The sequence below is a fragment of the Ochotona curzoniae genome, unplaced genomic scaffold (genome assembly GCF_017591425.1).
Source record: "Ochotona curzoniae isolate NIBS_2020 unplaced genomic scaffold, NIBS_Ocur_1.0 scaffold_4701, whole genome shotgun sequence".
NCBI lineage: Eukaryota > Metazoa > Chordata > Mammalia > Lagomorpha > Ochotonidae > Ochotona > Ochotona curzoniae.
In genome coordinates this window covers 69,539,588-69,559,997 of record NW_024467122.1, presented here as the reverse complement: position 1 = coordinate 69,559,997, position 20,410 = coordinate 69,539,588, and the positions used below count along the sequence as shown (strand labels likewise).

Sequence of the window (20,410 nt, the reverse complement as noted above, 5' to 3'; positions counted from 1 at the left end):
GCTTTTCTGGAAATTAGAAAGCAAATAAGATTGGATGGATAGACATACCTGAAAGCGTGGTCTCTGAAGTAGTAGGTTCAGCTACCACCCACGTGAGAGACTCAGAGGGAACTCCTGGCTCCCTGCTTCCGATTAGCCCAGCTCTGGCCATTGTGACCATCTGAGAAGTGGATCAGTGGGTAGATTGCCCTTCTTCTAACTCTTTCAAATAAAATAAATAGATTTTTAAAGAAAATTAATTCCAAGTCTACCAACTAATGCACTGGAATGGAGCAAAATCCAGAAACGAAGCTGAACGTACACAGAAGTTTGGGATGGAAGAAGATTCTATTTCAAATCAGTGGTGAACAAACAAATCTTAAGTCAATGTGTAGACTAATTAGCTACTAATTAGGAGAGAAGGTAGATTCTTGTGTTATATTTCAAAAGTAAACCCTTGAGGAATTAAAAATCTAAGCTAAATGATAAAGACACAAAGGATGGCTTTTAAAACATTTTTTGGAGTGAATAAAATATACAAATCCTGAATCCTATAAATGCAAAAAAAAAATTACTGCATAACAGCCCTTAGTAATTAAAAATAATAGTAATACACAATTGGGGAAAAATAGTTGTGTAACGGAAGTGTCTAAAAATGCTTTTCATAAGAAATTGTATATCAGAGTTTCTTATATAATCTTAATATAGCTATAAAACAATTATTTTAGCGTTCTTACAAGTCAAAGTTACAAATAATATCTGAAATCTAGATTTTTATGGAAAAGAGTGAAGGTAAAATTCTAATGGTGTCATCTTGAACTGGTGTTTATAGGAAGAAAATGAAATGAGTCAAAACAAGCTTTCCTTACTAGTGGGATATATATTTGACTGGAATTTTAAAATTATTTTTTAAATGCTGATTTCTAGTATATTTCTCCAAGTGACTAGACCTCTGTAAAATTAGTTGGATTTATTTGTTAACTGATGACCACAGCAGTAGTTGGGTAATAAGTGTTTTCCTCTGCCTGACAAGTGGACTTTTTAAATCATTCTTAATGTGAAGGAAATTAAGCTTACAATTATGTCCTTAGGATCAAAGTTCTGATCGTACCAGTCTTTCTTCAGTGGGAGCCCAGGATTCTGAATCTACCTCTTTGACAGATGAAGAGGTCGGCCGCGAGCTGGAAGGAGCCTCTTCCTCCCAAGAGAGCAGTGCCACGTCAGGGACCAAGGGAACTGAGCTCAGCCGAACAAGCCTGGGAAGCTCTGCCTCCTTAGAAGGTTTGTGCAAACAGTTCTGCTGACTGCACTCAATTTAGAGTATATTTATTTCGTTGCTTTATTATTTAATTTTGTGAAAGTTGTTGCATGGCCTTAAAGTTAAAAGAAGGTCCTTTTGGAGGTGACTTCCGCTCTCATCTTCACTCCATCCTATTTTCCACTTGTTCCCAGAGATGACTTTTTATTTGTTTTTGGTTTATCTTTACAATGTTGCTTTTAAAAGGGTGGGGGCATTTATGAACTCATATTCCTGTTACCTTCTGTCTTCTTGCTCTGAAAGTAGCATACTATAAACTGTTTCTCACATACTGCTGTTTTTCACTTAATTACGTGTCGGGGGAGGGCAGTGTGCTAAGTGCAGGTCAAGTTCAGGCTGCTGTACTTCTAATGCAACTTCCTGGAAAGGCAGAGACACTGGCCCAAGTAATAGGACTCCTGCTACCCATGGGGGAGACGAAGATGGGGTTGCTAGCTCCTCCCTTCAGCCTGGCCCTTTCCTGGCTGTTTTAGACACCAGGGAAGGGAACCAGCAGAAGGAAAACTCTCTCTCTCTCTCTTTCTGGCTCTCTCTGTGTCCCTCTCCTTTTCTTTCTTCCTCCAAACCTCTCTTCCTCTCCGTGACACACTGCCTTCCAGATAGTTCTTTTAAAAAAGAAAAAAGATTTATTTATTTTATTGGAAAGGCAGATGTACAGAGAGAAGGAGAGACAGAGAGGAAGATCCTATGTCCGATGATTCACTCCCCAAGTGACCGCAGTGGCCATTGCTGAACCAATCTGATGCCAGGAGTTCAAAGCTCTTCTAGATCTTCTATGAGGGTGCAGGGTCCCAAGGCTTTGGCCCATCCTCGACTGCTTTCTCAGGCCACGAGCAGGGAGCTGGATGGGAAGCAGGGTCGCCGGGATTAGAACTGGCGCCCAAATGGGACCCTGGCACATTCAAGGTGAGGACCTTAACCATTGCATTGTCGCGCCTGGGCCAGATAGTCCTTATCCTAAAGATCACTCCATATCATCACAGAATAATCCGTGATCCTCATTATTTTTTTAAAAAAAAGGATTTATTTGTGTATTTGAAAGAGTTACAGAAAGAAATCTTCCATCCATTGGCTTACTCCCTAGATGCCATACAGCTACAATGGGCCTAGGAACCAAAAGCTTCATCCAGGTCTCCCATGTGAGTAGCAAGGACCCAGACACTTGGGCCACCTTCGGCTGTATTCTCCAGGCCACTAGCAGAGAGCTGGATTCAAAGTAGAGCAGCTGGGACACCAACCAGCACCCATGTGGAATGCTAGAATTGCAGGCGGCAGCTTGCACACTGCAACATCAACCATTTTTCCGCCTCATTTGTTGCGTCTGCATAATTCACCTTGGGTACCTGTATCGCACTTGATTTTAACCACTTCTGTATCAGTGGACATCAAGTGTCCAGGCTTTGTAGTCCTCCAATATGTATATACCATACTTTATTTGTTCTAGCATACCTTTGGAAGATACTTCACAATACTTTCTCAGAGTGATGAAGCCAGTTTCTTTCCTCAGCTGTTTCATTTTGCATTCCTACTATTAGTATATGAGAGTAACTGTTTCCCCAGAGCCTCGTCAACGCAGTATGTCAGAAAATGTTTGTGTCATATGATAGGTGAGGAAAATATTCAGATTTATTTTCATTTTTTCTTTTGTGAAGATCAAATTGATGACCTATTTATATGTTTAAGGATTTTTCATTTCTCCTTGCTTACATCTTGCTCGATTAGTCTTTTGGGGCTGGGAACAGCAGGTTGGGAGGAGCATACTCCCATCCTCTGGTTTACTTCCCAAACGCCTGGAAGGCAGGAACTCCATCCATGTCTTTCATATGAGTGACAGCCCAGCACCTTGTACCGTAACCCGCTGCCTCGCAGGATGCACTGTGGCCAAAAGCTGAAACTGGAAGTTAAGCTGGGCCTCAACCCTGGGCACCCAGGGCACACGCAGGCATCCCAGGTGAGGTCTGATCTGCTGTGCCAGAAACCTACTTCTTCCGGTTTCTTTATGTGATATTATTCTCTTCATGTTAGGAAATCAATCTTCTGTTTCAAATAAGTTTCAGATACTATATTTTGCCACGGTTTGGCAGTTTGTTCTATTTTGGTGTTTTAGTTTTATGTCATCTTTCCCCTTTGGACTTCCTTATCTTGAGTTGTTGAGTTTCCATTTCAAAGGGTTTCTAGTCCATTTTGTTTTCTTTATAAGACTACTTAAAATTAATTATTTATTTGAAAGGCAGAGGACCAGAGACAGAGTGAGAGATTTGCCTTCCACTGGTCTGCACTCCAGACATCCACAGCAGCCTGGCTGGTCAGCCTGAGGCCCACACGGTGGCAGGGAGCTCAGGACCTGAGCCATCACCTGCTATCCCTGTGGTGGTGCTGAATGTTTTCCTATCCCCTTTGTTTCTTATTAACTGGTAGTTTCTATCATTTTTAAATATTTATATTTTTAAAAAATACATCGATATTCATTCATAAAATTTGGTGATGAAATAGAAACAATGTATAGAAAAGACTTAGGGGCCTGGCACGGTGGCGCAGTGGTTAAGGTCCTCGCCTTGCACGCCCGGGATCCCATATGGGCGCCGGTTCTATCCTGGCAGCCCCGCTTCCCTTCCAGCTCCCTGCCTGTGGCCTGGGAAGGCAGTCGAGGACGGCCCAAAGCTTTGGGACCCTGCACCCGCGCGGGAGACCCAGAAGAGGCTCCTGGCTTCTGATCGGCATAGCATCGGCCCGTTGTGCTCACTTGGGGAATGAATCATCGGACGGATCTTCCTCTCTGTCTCTCTTCTCTGTATATTTGCCTTTCCAATAAAAAAATAATAAAAAGAAATCTTTAAAAAAGAAAAAGAAAAGATTTAGATCACCTCCAGTTTTACTAACAAGATACAGCCACTGTTGACATGGACAATGGAACTGACCACAGGCTTGCTTGCTTTTTTCTTGTGTTTTAATACCTATAATATCTCATTGCTCTTAAAAATATGCCCGAGAGGGCCCAGTGCAATAGCCTAGTGGCTAAATCCTTGCCTTGCGAGCACTGGGATCCCATATGGGCACCAGTTCGTGTCCCAATGCTCCACTTCCAGCTCCCTGCTTGTATCCTGGAAAAACAGTCAAAAATGGCCCAAAGCCTTGGGACCCTGCACCTACATGGGAGACCCAGTAGAAGCTCCTGGCTCCTGGCTTGGGATCGGCTCAGTTCCAGCCATTGCAGCCACTTGGGTAGTCAATCAGCAGACAGAAGATCGTACCTCTCTCTTCTCCTGAGAACTCTTCCCAGTTTTTTAAATGCAAGATTATTCTACCAGTTCTTTAAGGATTCTTGTAAGTCGGGGAATTGTCACTACATCCTGTTGTGATTTGAAATAGATTAATTTTTTTGATTATTTAATATGTTTAGACCTTGGAACAGTGCTTATAGATTGGAAAAAGGGAATAGGTAACTGTAATTATGAACAACTGGCATGCTGTCTAGCCTGCACACAGAAGGTGCTTAATATGCCAGACTGTGAGAATTGGTAGAAATAGAGCATATTTTGTCCTCAAAACAAAAATGCCTGTGCTGAAAACTTGCTATTTACTTATTTCTAAATTGCCATTCATATTTTTCATAGAACGGGTTACTTTTTTATCAGTGAACATATGGAAATGAAAGATTCTTATATCTTTTCTCATTAATTTTAATGATTTTGTCCTTTGCTTTTCAATAATGAACAGGATCCCTGTCAAAATTTGCTTTACCTGGGAAGTCAGAAGTAACATCTTCATTCAACATGAGTAATACCAGTCTCTTCCAGAACTATGCAATGGAGGTATGGTTCTACTCAAACAGGCATTTTCTTGTACTGTGTTATAAATGTTTCATTTAGGTATTGATGGTCCCTAGAGTAATACTTTTTTTAATTGCATATTCATTTATTTATTTATTGCAAAGTTAGATATGTAGAGAGAGGAAGAGAGACAGAGAGGAAGATCTTCCGTCCAATGATTCACTCCCCAAGTGACTGCAATTGCCAGTGCTGAGCCGATCTGATGCCAGGAGCCAGGAGCTTTTTCTGGATCTCCCATACAAGTACAGGTTCCCCAGGCTTTGGGCCATCCTTGACTGCTTTCCCAGGTCACAAGCAGGGAGCTAGATGGGAAGTGGGGTCACCAGGATTGGAACCGGCGTCCAAATGGGATCCTGGCACGTTCAAGAAGACTTTAGCCTCTAGGCCATCACGCCAGACCCTAGAGTAATACTTGTTTAAAAAATGTATGTGTAGCTCTAAAATTTCAGAATGTTTTATCACATCTAAATCAAGTTAAGATGGAGTTTTTAGATATGTATTATTTCAGGTTGTTAGTCATACTACTTCCTCTCTCAGAACAGTCCCATGCTTACTTAAGGAGTCATCTACATATAAAAGCATTTTCTCTTTTCACCATTTGTAGTTACTCCTTGTTGCATGTAAATTCTCTTTGAATGTTTGTTTCATACACTAAACAACTCGTTTTGCTATGCAAACAGTCCTTTTTTGGTGAGCAATTTCTTCTATTATATTTTTCATTCTCTATGAGTTAGATGGGCGGACTTCCATAAGCGTATCCCATTTTCTTACAGTGAAAAAGTTATGCTTTTATACTTTAAAAATTTTCTGTAAAAATTGCTTTCAGAAACATTTGTGAGTATCGTTGCTAATTCATACTAATTTGCATAAATATGGAAAATAAATTGGCATATAGCTGGAAAAAAGTGAACAGTGACGTTGCAGTTTATACAGTTCGTGGTGGCAGGGCCGGTGTCATGGCTCAACTGGTTGATCCTCTGCCTGCAAGCGCCGGCATCCCATATAAGCACCCATTTGTGTCCTGGCTGCTCTGCCTCCCACCCTGTTTATGGCATAGGAAAGCAGTAAAGGATAGCCGGAAGTCTTAGGACACTATACCTGCGTTGGAGACCTGGAAGAGGCTCTTGGCTTTGGAGCAAGTCAGCTCTGGCTGTTGCGGCCATGTGGGGAGTGAACATGAGGATGGAGGATCTTTCTCTGTGTATCTACCTTTCCAATAAAAAATAAATCTTAAAAAAATATTTAAAAACAGTTTTTGGTGGCTTAAAAATGTCTTATTACTATAATGCTGTAGTGACAGCATTTACAGTTCTCTATAATGGTTCTTTAAAATAAAAAGATTTCTTTATTAAGGCAGAATTATAGAGAAAGAAGAAGAGAGAGATCTTCCATCTGTCCCACTCCCAAGATGGCTGCAACAGCTGGGGCTGGGCAAGGTTGAAACCAGGAACTTCTTCAGGTCTCCCATATGGGAGGCAGGGGCCCAAGCACTTGGGCCAGCTTCTGCCCCATTTCCCAATCCATTAGCAGGGAGCTGGAACAAAGTGGAGCAGCCAGGACACAGACTGGCACCCACAGAGGATGCCAGCTGCACAGGCAGGCAGTGGCTTTACCCACTATGCCACAATGCTGGGCCCTACATTGACTTTAAAAAAAAAAAAAAAAAGGTGAATGAATGTGAGCAGCAGAGGGACAGAAAGAGGAAGAGACAAGGAAGACAGAGATCCTCTGTTGGCCAGTTCACTCCCCAGATAGAAACAAAAGCCAGAACTCTGGGTCTCCCACAGAGTGACAGAAGCCCAAGCACTTGAACCATAGTCTGCTGCCTTCCCAGGCACATGAGGAGGATGCTGGCTCAGGACAGAAGAGCCAGGACTTGAACTGACACTCCAGTGTGTGATGTTGGGGTCACGGGCAGCAGCCTGACTTGCTGCACCACAGTGCTGACCCCACAGCAATGGGTCTGGATCTGTCGGAAGTGAGAGACCAGAGCTTTTTTTGTCTGTTTAATTTTTCTTTACTTTTTCTTTTTTAGCTAACATTGTTGTATACAATTAGATGTTATAGCAATGTCAAAGAATTTCAGCGGTTTCTAAAATCTTAATTTATTTAGCCCATCATGAAGTCATAGGAATCTATGTCCCATCATGGGTATGGTAACCATCCTTTGTGTAACACTGATCCATAATATATAAATGATTGTAAGTGCTTATTCTGACTGTTAACAAATTAATGCTGGAGTTTAGTCTTGCCTTAGTAAAACCCCAGCACACATGTTGTAATGAAACTGGAGGCAGCGCTCACGTACATGCAAGTTTCTCTTCCAGGCCAAAATTGGGGAAGAGATTCAGCTGAGATGGCAGCGGCGCATATAGTAAATCCATTTTTTGTCAGTATAATTTCTATATCCTGCTGTGCTTTAGTTTTTCAATAAATCTGTGAAATGGTATTTAATTCATGATGTACACTAACCAGCTGACTTTCTAAAGTGCCATGTTGTCCCACAGGTTCTCATCTCAAGTTGTTCTCGGTGTAGAACTTGTGATTGTCTTGTACATGATGAGGAAATCATGGCCGGCTGGACAGCAGATGATTCAAATCTCAATACCACATGCCCGTTCTGTGGTAACCTTTTCCTACCCTTTCTGAATATTGAAATCAGAGACTTAAGACGACCTGGGAGGTAATATTATAAGTGTTTTACCCCTTATGTAAGTGTCTTGTTTCCTGGAATATTTTTTTTCTCAAAGGGCTTTTTTGATTCACATTACAGGTACTTTTTGAAGTCAAGTCCATCTACAGAAAATATTCGTTTTCCATCCTCCTTTTCAAGCCAAACAAGGCAGTCTTGCCTTTCAACATCAGCCTCCGGTCTTGACACATCCACTATCTCTGTTCAAGGACATTTTGACCTAAACAGGTAGTTGGAATTAAGTAGAGCAGCATACATTACACATCTTTTAGATGTATGATAAATTTCTATAAAAAATAATTTGTGATCTTAAATTTGTTCACCTAATTGAAACAATATTAAAGCTAATACTCTGGATAATTAAGTATAAACAGTTACATGCTAAGTTTTATGAATCCCCAGAGTTTAAGTTGTATGTTTACATGTTAAATTTGGATCTTAAAGTATTAAATTAGTATCTTAAAGACTGAAAAAATTTATAGAACACTTGAAGTTTATAATGATCATCTTTCTTATATTACTTTCTTGGAGAATTAAGTTAATGTTAATTCATGCTTTGGAACATTTAATACTAAACTAAGACTTACCCAGCAAGCCTAACATAAGTAAACGCATGCTTAAATGCAAAACTTGTCTCTGTTTTGCAGAAGTGCCAAATGGACCACATTTGGCTGGAGAGGAGGCACATTATTGGCAGCTCTCTGTGTTAAAGAAATGCTCATATAGCATCAGCAGGCCACACCTTTGTGGTCCTAAATAACTAATCCAGAAAACCACCCGCACCTTCTCTCCTCCAAGTTCTCCTGCAGCCCTTGTCTTTGGCTTTTTATGGCCTGCTGACTCCTGAAGGACTGTGTGCCCCTTCTCTCTGCTTCCTATTTCTAGGGCCTGGTGTGGTTCCTTCGATGTAACAGTTGTCCACCAATTGTTTTTGAATAAGTGAATGAATCTTGACTACTTGAAGTTCCCTTGATAAAAAGGATAGATGACATGACTACACATCTTAAAACTATATCTTATTCCAATAAGATTCTCAGTCTTATTGAGTAGCACATTTCTTTCAATTATTTTGCTGTCTCTAGTTCTGATTCTACAGAGAGCATAGTTGAAATGAAGTGTATGTAGACACTGATGTGCTTTTTCCTTTTTTCAACACTGAAGCAAATCTAAACTGCAGGAAAACTCCTGTGCCCGAAGTATTCAGATCCCTGCTGACAGATCAAAGGCAACTGTGTCAAAATGCCCAGTCTTTCCAATGGCCCGAAGTATCAGTGCCTGCAGCCCCTTGGACAAGGAGGAGGCTGGTGGGCAGAAGCTCATTCCCACAGGCAGCCTGCCGGCTACTTTACAAGAAGCCACAGTATGTATTTTCATACATTTTTTAAATTTGGAAATAGATCCTCTAAATAATTTTGCTCCCCTTATCCTAAAAAACCCTTATTAGCTTCAATTTTATTAGTGTCTAGAAGATTGCCTCTTCTATGTTGTAATCATATTACCTTGAATATCGTTGATGGGAATTTTTATAAACTGGTTTCATAACATCAGCCTTATATTTGCCATTTATGGCTTTTCCTTATTCACAGGATTCTTTAGGATTAGAATGGCACCTGCCCAGCCCAGATCCTGTCACTGTTCCATATCTTAGTCCTCTAGTGGTCTGGAAGGAACTAGAAAGCTTATTGGAAAATGAAGGCGATCATGCCATAACAGTGGCCGACTTTGTGGACCATCATCCGATTGTGTTTTGGAACCTGGTGTGGTATTTTAGACGTCTTGACTTGCCCAGCAACTTACCTGGATTGATTCTTTCTTCTGAGCATTGTAACAAGTATTCAAAGGTAAAAGGCTCCAAAGTAACTCTAAGGCCGTTCTGCTGTCACCAATGTAATGTTTGCACAGCCCTCATGATAAAGTAAGGTTTGTTTCAATGACTATCAAAATCATTACACAAATAGAATTGTTGCATTTACAATTGATTTTTTTCTTCTTACTATCTAGAGGTACAACAAAATCAGTTGCTTTTGAAACCTTCAAAGATTTACACAGAATATGTTTGAGTCTTTGTTATATTCAAAAATAAATCAAGAATGACTCTTAAGAGTTTGTGAATTGACCCCATTCCTGCCATGCAAGCCTAACCCTTTTTTAGGAGGCTATAATTGATTCTCTTCATTTCTTTACTCTGAAAATTTACTTGAAATTCAATTAGTTAGGTTGATATATGTTCATTTGTAATTTTACTTTGTTCCAGGAGAGTCTCTACATTTTCATATGTGGCACCGCCACTAAATGGCAGTCTCTATGTTCAGGAACTTTGTGTTCTCCCTTCTTATACTTCATGTCCATAACTATACACAGAGTTTGGATTTTTAGCACAGCACAAATAAGTGACAAAAATGTTAACTCACAGTTGTCTGGGCGAGGCTGTTGGACTGATGTGGGGTGGGATTGCTGGTTCATCTTTCTCTGGACTCAAACATGAGCAGGACAAGACGGGCCCTTCATGGCACTCTTTCTCACTCATCGCAGTTATCTTGTTAAATCTCCTTTCACTGACTTCTCAACTCTGCTGATTGTCCTGTAGTAGATATCATACGCATCTAAATAGGTCATGCTGTTTTCTTGTCTGTCTTATACACAAACATATTTAAGAATTCGTAAGGACTATATAAAATATTTCCCAAAAAATAGTCATGTAAAGATCATTAATGGAAGTTTGTTTATTCTACAACGCAGATTCCCCGCCACTGTATGTCTGAAGACAGCAAGCATGTTTTAATACAGATGTTATGGGACAATATGAAATTACATCAGGACCCAGGACAGCCCTTGTACATCCTCTGGAATGCCCACAGTAAGTGCTGTCAGGAAGCAGCTGCTTCCTTCCAGTGCGATCTCGGCTTGCTTTCAATAACCAAACTATCCAAGACTGACTTCCACTCTACTACTTTTTGTCTTACAGGTCAAAATCGCACTCTTTTGTTTGAGAGTGAGTGTTAATTTTTTTTTTTAGTGGTACCTCTTATGGAGGTTAAGGTGATTGGGGGTTTTAGGGTTTTAGTTTCACTTTTATTTTGTTTTATTTTGTTTAAGGGCTGCTATGTGTGTGCTGCAGGGGTTGAGTGTGTTCTGTGGAGTTCAGCTTTTCAGCACATTGTCCCAATTCTTGTTACTTATTTATTTAATTCCATCTCAGGCTGTTGATGTGGAATTTCCTTCAGGGTTTTTATTAAAGGAAACAGTATTTTTAGTTATTGTCTGTTTGAGACTACAGAAAGCCTGGGATCTATTTTGGTGGTTGTTTGTCTTTTTTTTTTTCTCCTTTCTGGCTCTCTTCATTCTTATATTTCTGTTCCTTTATATGTTGCCGTTAATTTAGTTTCAGTGCTCCGTTGCTTCTGCAGTAACTGTCCATTGCGCTGTGATTTCTTTCTCCTTTTTGCACAGAAAACTCTTTTCATTGGCTCTTTTCTTGTTTTCACAGCCCAAAAGTATCCCATGGTCCATTTATTGCAAAAGACTGATAGCTCATTTAGCCAAGAGCTGTTGAAAAATATAGTTAAAAGCATTAAAATGAATGATGTCTATGGACCAATGAGTCAGATTTTGGAGACACTGAATAAGTGTCCACACTTTAAAAGACAGAGGTAAGTCATCCCCATAAGTGAATATATTGTTCTTCTCTTGTTCCTCTATTGCATGCTTAGTAATTTTTTATTGTATCTTTTACTTCTGTTAACATAAAAACTTCTAGGCACATATAGACTAAATGAGTATTAATTTTTTTCTGCATATCTTCCCCTACCCCAGGAGTTTATACAGAGAAATACTGTTTCTGTCACTTGTGGCCCTGGGAAGAGAAAACATCGACATAGGTAATTTATCATAATACATAATGTTTAATGTTTGCATGTCAGTATATTTTCAGTGTTTTTACATTGGTAGCCTTTGTTATTGATTTATTAGAAGAGTTATTACTTTGTGCCTTTTTTGTTTTTCTGTAGTATTAAAGGTACTTTACATTATGATCATGATAATAATATAATAATAATGATGTTATGATGATGATGATGATGATAAATAATGATAAATAATATCTAACTAGTCTACCAGTTGCCTCAAACTGTAGCAAGTTCTTTCCACATATCATGTCCTAACGTTTTCTCCCAAAAGTCTTACTTATGACATTTTTACCATTGTCTTTTTCATATTATTAAGAATACAGAAGGTCAGAGAGGTTCAATAAACTCATTTGTTTCACAATAATAACAGAGCCATCTTTGAACCAAGCAGTCTTTTCAATCCCATGCTTTAAGCTATTTGTTTATGCTACTAACGACTTTAAGGTTATTCATAAAGAATGTAATAGAGGCAGGCAGTTGGCAGAAATGTTAAAGTGCAGCTGGCAACACTGCGTTCCATATTGGAGTACCTGGGTTTGAGCCTCTGCTTCACTTGCAGTCTAGCTTCTTGCTCATGTACGCCCTGGGAGACAGCATTCGATGGCTTCTGTTGGGGTCCCTGGCACCCGTGTCGCAGCATGGAGGCTCCTGACGTTAGCCTGGGCAGCGCCATCTGTTGCAGGCGTTTGGGCAGTGAACCAGCAGATGAAAGATCTCTGCATCACTGTCACTCTGCCTTTCAAATAAGTAAAGGTTTTTGGGGGAAAAAAATATGAGATAGCTCAATATGTATTTTAGAAGTTTCCAGACTTCTGGTTGGTCACCTGCTTCTCTCAGTGATTGTGATGCTTGACCTCTTTTAAATTTTCATTTGCAGTTTCTTGTAGGTTCCCATTTCTGGGTCCTAAGAAAAAGGAGTTATAGCCCATTGGTAGGCAATAAGGAGAAAATTAGAGTTAGACTGAATTTAGAGAACTACTAGCTAGCAAAGACTTGGGTAGAGTTATGACCTACTTTTTGAGAATTTGTGATTCAGTGAAGAGGTTTATGAATGTAAAAATTCATCCATAAAACTCTTCTAATTTGTGTGGTATCTACTATGAGTGCCTTGCTTAATTAACTCCACTCACTGGTTCATCAGAGAGTACATATGGCTCATTCTTCTCTTAGGTGATTTATTGCTGACCTTAAGAAAAACAAGTCTAAATTCTTCAGCATCAGCACTTCCGCTGACTTTTTAAGAGATACAGCCATTTATTAGTGGCATCAGAGTCACAATGATGATGCTTAATAAACATATGCACTTTTACAAGTTATTCAGACCAGGTGAAGCCTGGTTGGAAAGCCAGGGCTCTCTGTGTGCTGGCTTCCTGGCAGTTCCACTCTGGGCTGAGTGACAGAGCAGTGAGCGGTGAGTCCAGGGCTGGCCATCCCCCGCTGGGCATCTACGGTGCCCTCTGACCATAGGTGACGCTCACCACTGGGAATTGTCACCTTTAGGCCAGAAGAAAGATGACAGCATCTGTGAGCCAAGGAGAATGTGAGTGATGTGGCAAGCACTGCTGGGTGTGACATTAACTGAAACAAGCACTTGAAGCACAACACTAATTTAGTTAGAAAGGAAATAAATCTGCTCATATAGAAGACAGTGGTGGGAAATTGGCTTATAACAAAATGGCTTTAAAGGATTTAGCTATTCAACACAAGCCAATATAGGTTATTATCTTTGTTTTAAAACAATAAGAAAGTATGACCCAGAGAATACTGTACTTGGAATTCACCTTAATTGCTCACCACTTATTTGAAGTAAAACAGAAAATTTTAGGAAGTTCAGGAAAAAAGTACAAATCATTTAGAGTTAAGGAATATTCGATAGCAAGCACTAGAGGAAATGTAGCTGTGTGTACCTATAAATTTGTACGAGTACTGTATGAATGTGTTGAGCTGCTTTCCAACTAGAAAAAGGAAAAAGAAGCGATTCAAATTGCAATGAGGGGATTTTAAGCAGAATGGTAATATTTGTGTTTTGCTAAAATGGTTGTAAAACACTGGAAACTACTAAAAATAAGACATTTCAAAATAGTTCCTGCAAGGCTACTATGGTAAATATTTTGCAGGAATAAGTAAGAATCAAAGAGATATAATAAAAGAAATGATAAGAAAATTAAAAGGGCATGCTAGAAAATATCTAGTAAACGTAAAGTAATGGGGGGGGGCCATAATAGCTCTTCAAAAAGTGCATTGGAAAATGCTGTGTTCCCCTGCAGTCCCATAGAAAACCATGTATGAAATGGACCTTTAGCCCAGCTCTTGGGGACACTGTTACTACACAGGGAGTTGCCTGGGGTTGACACCTGGCTCTGGCCTGTGACTCCAGCTTCCTGTTAACTCAGTTTGTCTATCTCTTTCTAGTAAGTGTTGAAAAATAAGTCAAATTTAGCAATGGGAAACTATTAGGTTTCATTGATCTGTCTGTTGTGGACTTGAAATTTGTGATCATTTAGACAGCGGAAGTGTCTTAAAGATTTCTTCTTTAAGAAGAAGAAATCATTTTGTGAGCCCGTCACATCACAAAACCATGATTGTTGTCAGCATCACACTTATTTTTCTTTGCGCCTTTCTTTCTAAATATCTGCAGATGCATTTGATAAGGAGTACAAGATGGCCTATGACCGTCTGACACCGAGCCAAGTCAAGAGTACACACAACTGTGACAGACCACCGAGTACAGGGGTGATGGAGTGTCGGAAAACCTTCGGAGAACCTTATCTCTGAGCTGTGTGTGCAGGTGTAAACATTTGCTACATGTTGTACAGTTGGTGTATAAAGCAACGCTTTTAGACTCTAAACCTTTCTCTTCCATTTTTGAGAATGCTTTTGTAAATGCTCTGGAAGGCTCAGGTAGTTTCTGTACAGAATGCTGTGAGAACAGTGACCAATAAGGAGAGAGCCACTTTTTTCCCGGTTCTTTTTTTTTTTCTTACCTTTTATCTCTCCTGTAATAAAGAATTAAGTATTTTTGTGCTGAGGAAATCCCTAAATGAAACTAGTTGCCATAAAATAATAAGACAGCTGTATTATGGTTTCTCTTAAAGCAGGTGGGGAAAAAAAAAATCATGTATGGAACTCGACAGAAATGTTAAGACCGGAGTGTCTCCTGTTTTCATAGCCCATTAAGATATTTTGACCATGAAGTTGTATTATACATATTTTAAATTGTTTATAGTAAGTTGATATTTTTTTAATTTTTAAATTTAATATAGCAAAGTTAAAATGAATTTAAGCTGATGAAGCATTTAGTTTCCTTGTCGGCTTCTCTTCGGAGTGATCCGTACAGCTGCAGATCTCTGTATGTGCGTACGTTTGTCTCGCTATGTATCTTTTACGACTTGGCAGAGTGAGCTTTCCAGTGTCAGGCCTGGTGTCAGCATGGCTCGGGGACCGCCTGCCTGCAGCGAGTCGTGGCAGGGTCAGTGTGCACCGGCCACCCGACGCGTTGAGCCCAGGGAGAGGAGAGCCAGAGAGGTATCCTAGGCCGTGGCTACAGAATCCTCTCGGTGGCTCATGAAAACACACCACACACAGCAAAAAGAACAGCCTCCAAACCCAAATGACAGTGGAAACATGAATATTCTGCACAAAATTCTACACTGGGAAGTAAGACAGTTGGCTCTACTCCAGCTTTTACGCTTGCTTTGATGTCTAAAATACTGGGTGTGACACAACTTGTACTATAGAATATTTATCTGAAATATAACAGACTCTGGAGTGTTCTGTTAATAGTATATATAAATATTAAAATATTTTTTTCAATGAGAGCCCTCTAAAAGTATATAACCAGATGGAATTTCCCATATTGAGGAACTTAGATATTTTTTAACAGACTTCAGTATCTGAAGTTTGTAAGAATCTGAATACAGGAACATCCAGAAATCAGATAATAAATTGAATGTTTAAACATCATGGGTATTAAACATTTCTTTAAAAATTTTAGTTGCATCACTTCTAATCACTTTCTTTGGGTAATTTCTGAGAAAGGAAATGCATCGCTTGGCCGTTGGAGTTATTTATACATTTTCAGTGTGTGTGTGTGTTAATGTACACAGTGTCACTAACGGAGGTATTCTCTAGCCAGTTTTAAAGACAGAAAAAAATTAGTAGCTTCAAGTTCAGCCTGTAAGCCAGTTTGAGTCCACAGCTTTTTAGACTGGAGACACAAGGGAGTCCTGAAACTTAAAATCAGGTCATCTGCCAAAAAAAAAAAAAAAAAAAAAAAAACCACTTTTGAGTTCACACTATTAGTGAATAGCACCCAGCTGAAACATTGCACAGCTTTCTACTCTGGGAAATAATAGAGAGTTGAACAATGTAAAACTTCAATTCAGTTGGGACTGAACTTGCTTACTTGAAAATTCTGGTGCTATGCACACGTCTGCCTCCCCCGTGTACGTATGGTACCCCTCCAGTCTGCTTCCTCTTCCCTCATCTGACCCAAGCCACACGTGTCATTCATTCTCCTGTTCTCTGAGTCATTTGACTGTGATCAACTGAGAGAAAGATTGTTAGGGGACCATTTAGCATTGACCATAAAAATGCCTCCAAATGGGATTCTGGGGTTCTCTTCTAATTTTGGGTTGTTGTTTATTTTTTATTCTCATAGACAGCTTGCACTGTTGTTTACTTTTTCTAAAACACAAATACTATGTAGAAGTCATAGTTTATTTGAAATGTGTGTCGAAGAGCGAGACAACGCTCATCGTTTATGCTCAGAATCATTTGGAACAATGATTGTGTCTTCCCTCACCCTGAATTTTGCTTGGATAGGATCATATTTCCCATATTTTTAATCACCAAGGAATAGATCTTTAATCCTAAACCATGCACAGAAACTGATAAATCCTTCCCAAGAGAAAATTAAAACCCAATTCATCTTTTTCTTAAAATGAGTCTGTGCAAACATTTCTTCAATTTTTCTATTGAATGGACACTTGAGAAAATCTCGGCCACCTGTGTTAGCAAGAAATACTTTGTTGCTTTGTTGTCTAGCTCTTATTTTCGTGCTGTTAGTTCTTCTGTGCTCAAACTGTTGAAGTCAGCCATGCAGTGTGCTGGTGTCCTTGTTTACTACTTCCTCTCATTGCATTTGAAATTCACACATATGTATTTTATATAGTGTTTCAAATATTCAGCTTTCTCCTGCTATTGTCAGACAGGGAATTATGTAGCTGTTTATCTGATTTTGTCTTTATTTTCCCCCTGATGCTTTCAGTTGCGTTTGCTCTAAAATCCTATAACCATCAGATTTTTATTGCGTTTTCTAATATGTCTCCCTATTTTTGTATATAGAGAAATGACCCCAGAAAATGTTGATTCAACATTTTAGGCAATAAATACTTATTTCTGATTTATGCTGATAATTATGATGCTTTAGTACAATTAGCAAGTGTTAGCCGGTTCCACCTAGACATTATATGTGTTTGTAAATTGTAAATGTGTGGTAAGGAAACATCCCTGATTTTATGGTGGTGGTGATAGGTTTGGGGTTCGTGGGTTTTTGATGTTGCTGGGGGGAGTATGGGGCGCTTTGTCCCGGGGCAGGAGGGGAAAGCGCAGGCTGCCCCTCGGAGAGGACCCACGGTGTCTCTGCCACAGTCAGCTTGCCCTGCCTCTTCCCCTTTCCGACTTCAGCTCTGTGGCAGCTGCATACCAGCCTACCTCAGTTCCTCAGTACTTACGCTTTGTCTCTCCATACTACCTGCTTCCTCCGCCTTCCAAGGAAGCCCGTTTTCTGACTTAATTATTTTTGTTTCTAAAATGAGCATCGCACAAATCAACATAAGAATGTTTCTCTCTCATTCCACAGTCTGTGTGCATGTGCGTGTGCCCTGAGATGGTCATTGACTCCTCTGTTCCACAGTGCTGTTCTTTGGGGTAGGGCCCCCTCTTTCCACATTCAAAATATTTTTATCTCCAATGTGGTGCTGTTATAAAAATGATTGGCGCAACTAGTGAATTTACCTGTATATGAAATTCTCTAGGTTTTTTTTTTTTTTTTCTCCCAGGGAAGGACCCAAAGACCAGAGCCTACCTTTGATTGCACAGGTTGCAGCTTGGGCCAGGGTGTCCTGACAGGGTCTAGCGACCGCTCAGAAATGGACAGACCCATGCCTAGGCCCTCCCTTTGCACCTTTCTTAGTGAGCCAGCCCAGAACACAATGCAAGTTGCACCTGCCGGGAGGTTTCTCCCGCATAAGGCTAATCAGCTCTTCCCATTTATCTACCGGACTATGTCCAAAAGCATTCATTCCGTTCCTGCCCTGTTTGGTACTTAATATTAAATAGGGCCTGGCTTGATGGCCTAGCAGCTAAAAGTCCTCTCCTGGAATGTGCAAGATCCCATACAGCACCAGTTCTAATCCCGGCAGCCCCGCTTCCCATCCAGCTCCCTGCTTGTGGCCTGGGAAAGCAGGCGTGGATGGCCCAGAGCCTCGGGACCTGGCACCCGCATGGGCAAACCAGAAGAAGCCCTGGGTTCCTGGCTTTGGATCGGCTCAGCTCCAGCCATTGCAGCCTCTTGGGGATTGAACCGTCGGACAGAAAATCTTCCCTGTTTCTCCTCCTCTCTGTTTATCCATCTTTCCAATAAGAATAAATAAATCTTTAAAAAGTATATTAAATAAATTATAATTCTGATATAGGCAGTGGTATAAATGACCAAACCTCTAATTTGATAACTTTTTCACATCTGTTGAGAATAGTGCAATATATTATCCAAAGGACATCATAATGACTGAAACAACAATTTTTCAAAGTTTGAAATAGATCCCTTTTTTCCTCATAATATATACAAGGGAGCATCTTAACTTTTAAAGAAAGTCTGGCCCAAACCTGTTTCCATCCAGGAAACAAGTCCACGGGGATGAAGGCGACCAGGCAGCTACCTGTCTTCCAACTCACATTGGACATCGGGCCTTTCAGACTTTTCCAGGCTGGCTGATGTAGAATCGCATTCAGGCAACTAGACACAGCATTTCACCTATCAAATGAGAAGACTGTCTCAGTAGTAACTTGAGGTTTTAGGTGATACTTTACCTGTAAACATGATTTTAATAGTTGCCAGTGTTATAAATACATGACAAAAAATTTCAATGTTAAAACATAACAAATTGACGTTTGCAGTCACGTAAGCATTCTATGTCATGGAAGCTTTTGTCTCACTAAATTCCTCACCATCCATCATGACCCAGCTTCCATTTTTTTCATATTTTTTTCTTTCCTGTCATAGTGTGAAGTCACCAGAATTTTCTTCTGAGGGAAACCAGAATTTCAGCAAACTAAATGGAGGAAGGCCGTTAGACCGTGAGAGGTGGCGTCTCTCATTAAATGAGCATTTGACTCGCGACCATTACAGAACATTGTGTTGTCCTTCCCTCCCTGCTCAGTGAGTCCAGTGAAGAGCCCGACTTGGGCTGACGCAGGATGCCAACGGGCCCGAGGGGAGCTGGCATTGGCTGCAGATGCCAGGTTTAGGGATTGGGATCTCCTCTCCACAGGCAGGTTTTCTGCTCCCCTTCCCAGGCGGGGGTTATGGAGACCCCACAGTGCAGTGACATCAGGAAATCACGTCAGCTGCAGACTATGGAATGCTAACAGGACTTTGTATGCTTGTTTATTCTTCTCAGCATTCTTAATCAAGTCACCTAAAGGTAAGAGAGGAGCCTATCCATGTTTGCTAAATGAAGTTAAAATTTAATACAAATTGTTTTCCAAGCAATAGGAATCCTGGGGTAGTGAGGCAATTTATTAAAGTAACCAGCTCATCTTAAAAGAGAATAGCCCTACAACATCAAAATTACTGGTTTTTTAACCCACATTTGTCTTGTTGTCTTCTTGTCTTCAGTGAATCATTTCTTGCATTGGCGGTTAAAGCCATATTTACCATCATAATCCAGCCACCTAAGCTGCTTTTGCTCTGAAACCAATGACAGAAAATGGTTTCATTTTTCTTTTTATTATTATTATTTAAGATTTTTATTTGAAAGAGCCACAGAGAGGAGAGACAGATCTTCCATCCACTGGTTCATTCCTCAAATGGCCTCAAAGACTAGAGCTGAGCCAGTCCAAAGCCAAGAGCCAGAAGCTTCCTCCAGGTCTCCCACATGGGTGTAAGTGCCCAAGGACTTTAGCCCTAGGCAGGGAGCTAGTTGCAGGTGGAGCAGCCAGGACACGAACCGGCAACTATAGGGGACACCATCACCACAGGCAGGAGCTTAACACATCATGCCATGGCACCCCACCCCCAGGCTGATTCATTTCTAATGTATCCTGTAACTTGGTACTAATAAAGAAGGCAAGAAGATAAGATACAAGCATATCAAATGCACATACAACAAAGAGCCACAAGAGTTGTGGCAATACAAGTCTCTTTCAGATTAGCAACCTAGAAGGAGTAATACACTTCTTATTATCACATTGTCACTGTGTTAAGCATTTCTGGAATTTCCTCTTTGTTGTTGCCTTAATCCACTTAGAAATCACACAATCACTGGTACAAAGGCTCAGTGGCTAAATTCTCTCCTTGCAAGCACCAGGATCACACATGGGCACGGTTCGTGTCCCAGCGGCCCCACTTCCCATCGAGCTCCCTGCTTGTGGCCTGGGAAAGCAATGGAGGACAGCCCAAAGC

General features: G+C 40.4%; 1 protein-coding gene across 6 annotated transcripts in view; it reads left to right on the top strand.

Moving 5' to 3' along the window:
* Positions 1–16,667, top strand: part of DENND4A (DENN domain containing 4A) — a 107,072-nt gene extending 90,405 nt beyond the window's left edge. For 5 of the 6 annotated variants that reach the window (XM_040970073.1, XM_040970075.1, XM_040970076.1 and 2 more), the window contains exons 23-33: positions 1,071–1,260; positions 5,015–5,109; positions 7,635–7,810; positions 7,901–8,047; positions 8,981–9,179; positions 9,406–9,660; positions 10,559–10,676; positions 10,785–10,811; positions 11,307–11,469; positions 11,633–11,697; positions 14,363–16,667. In XM_040970073.1, coding sequence (XP_040826007.1) covers positions 1,071–1,260; positions 5,015–5,109; positions 7,635–7,810; positions 7,901–8,047; positions 8,981–9,179; positions 9,406–9,660; positions 10,559–10,676; positions 10,785–10,811; positions 11,307–11,469; positions 11,633–11,697; positions 14,363–14,499 — 1,572 coding nt within the window. In that variant the 3' untranslated portion in view covers positions 14,500–16,667. The remainder of the gene's footprint in view (positions 1–1,070; positions 1,261–5,014; positions 5,110–7,634; positions 7,811–7,900; positions 8,048–8,980; positions 9,180–9,405; positions 9,661–10,558; positions 10,677–10,784; positions 10,812–11,306; positions 11,470–11,632; positions 11,698–14,362) is intronic. The other variant, XM_040970074.1, reaches the window with a different exon arrangement.
* Positions 16,668–20,410: the final 3,743 nt, after the last annotated feature.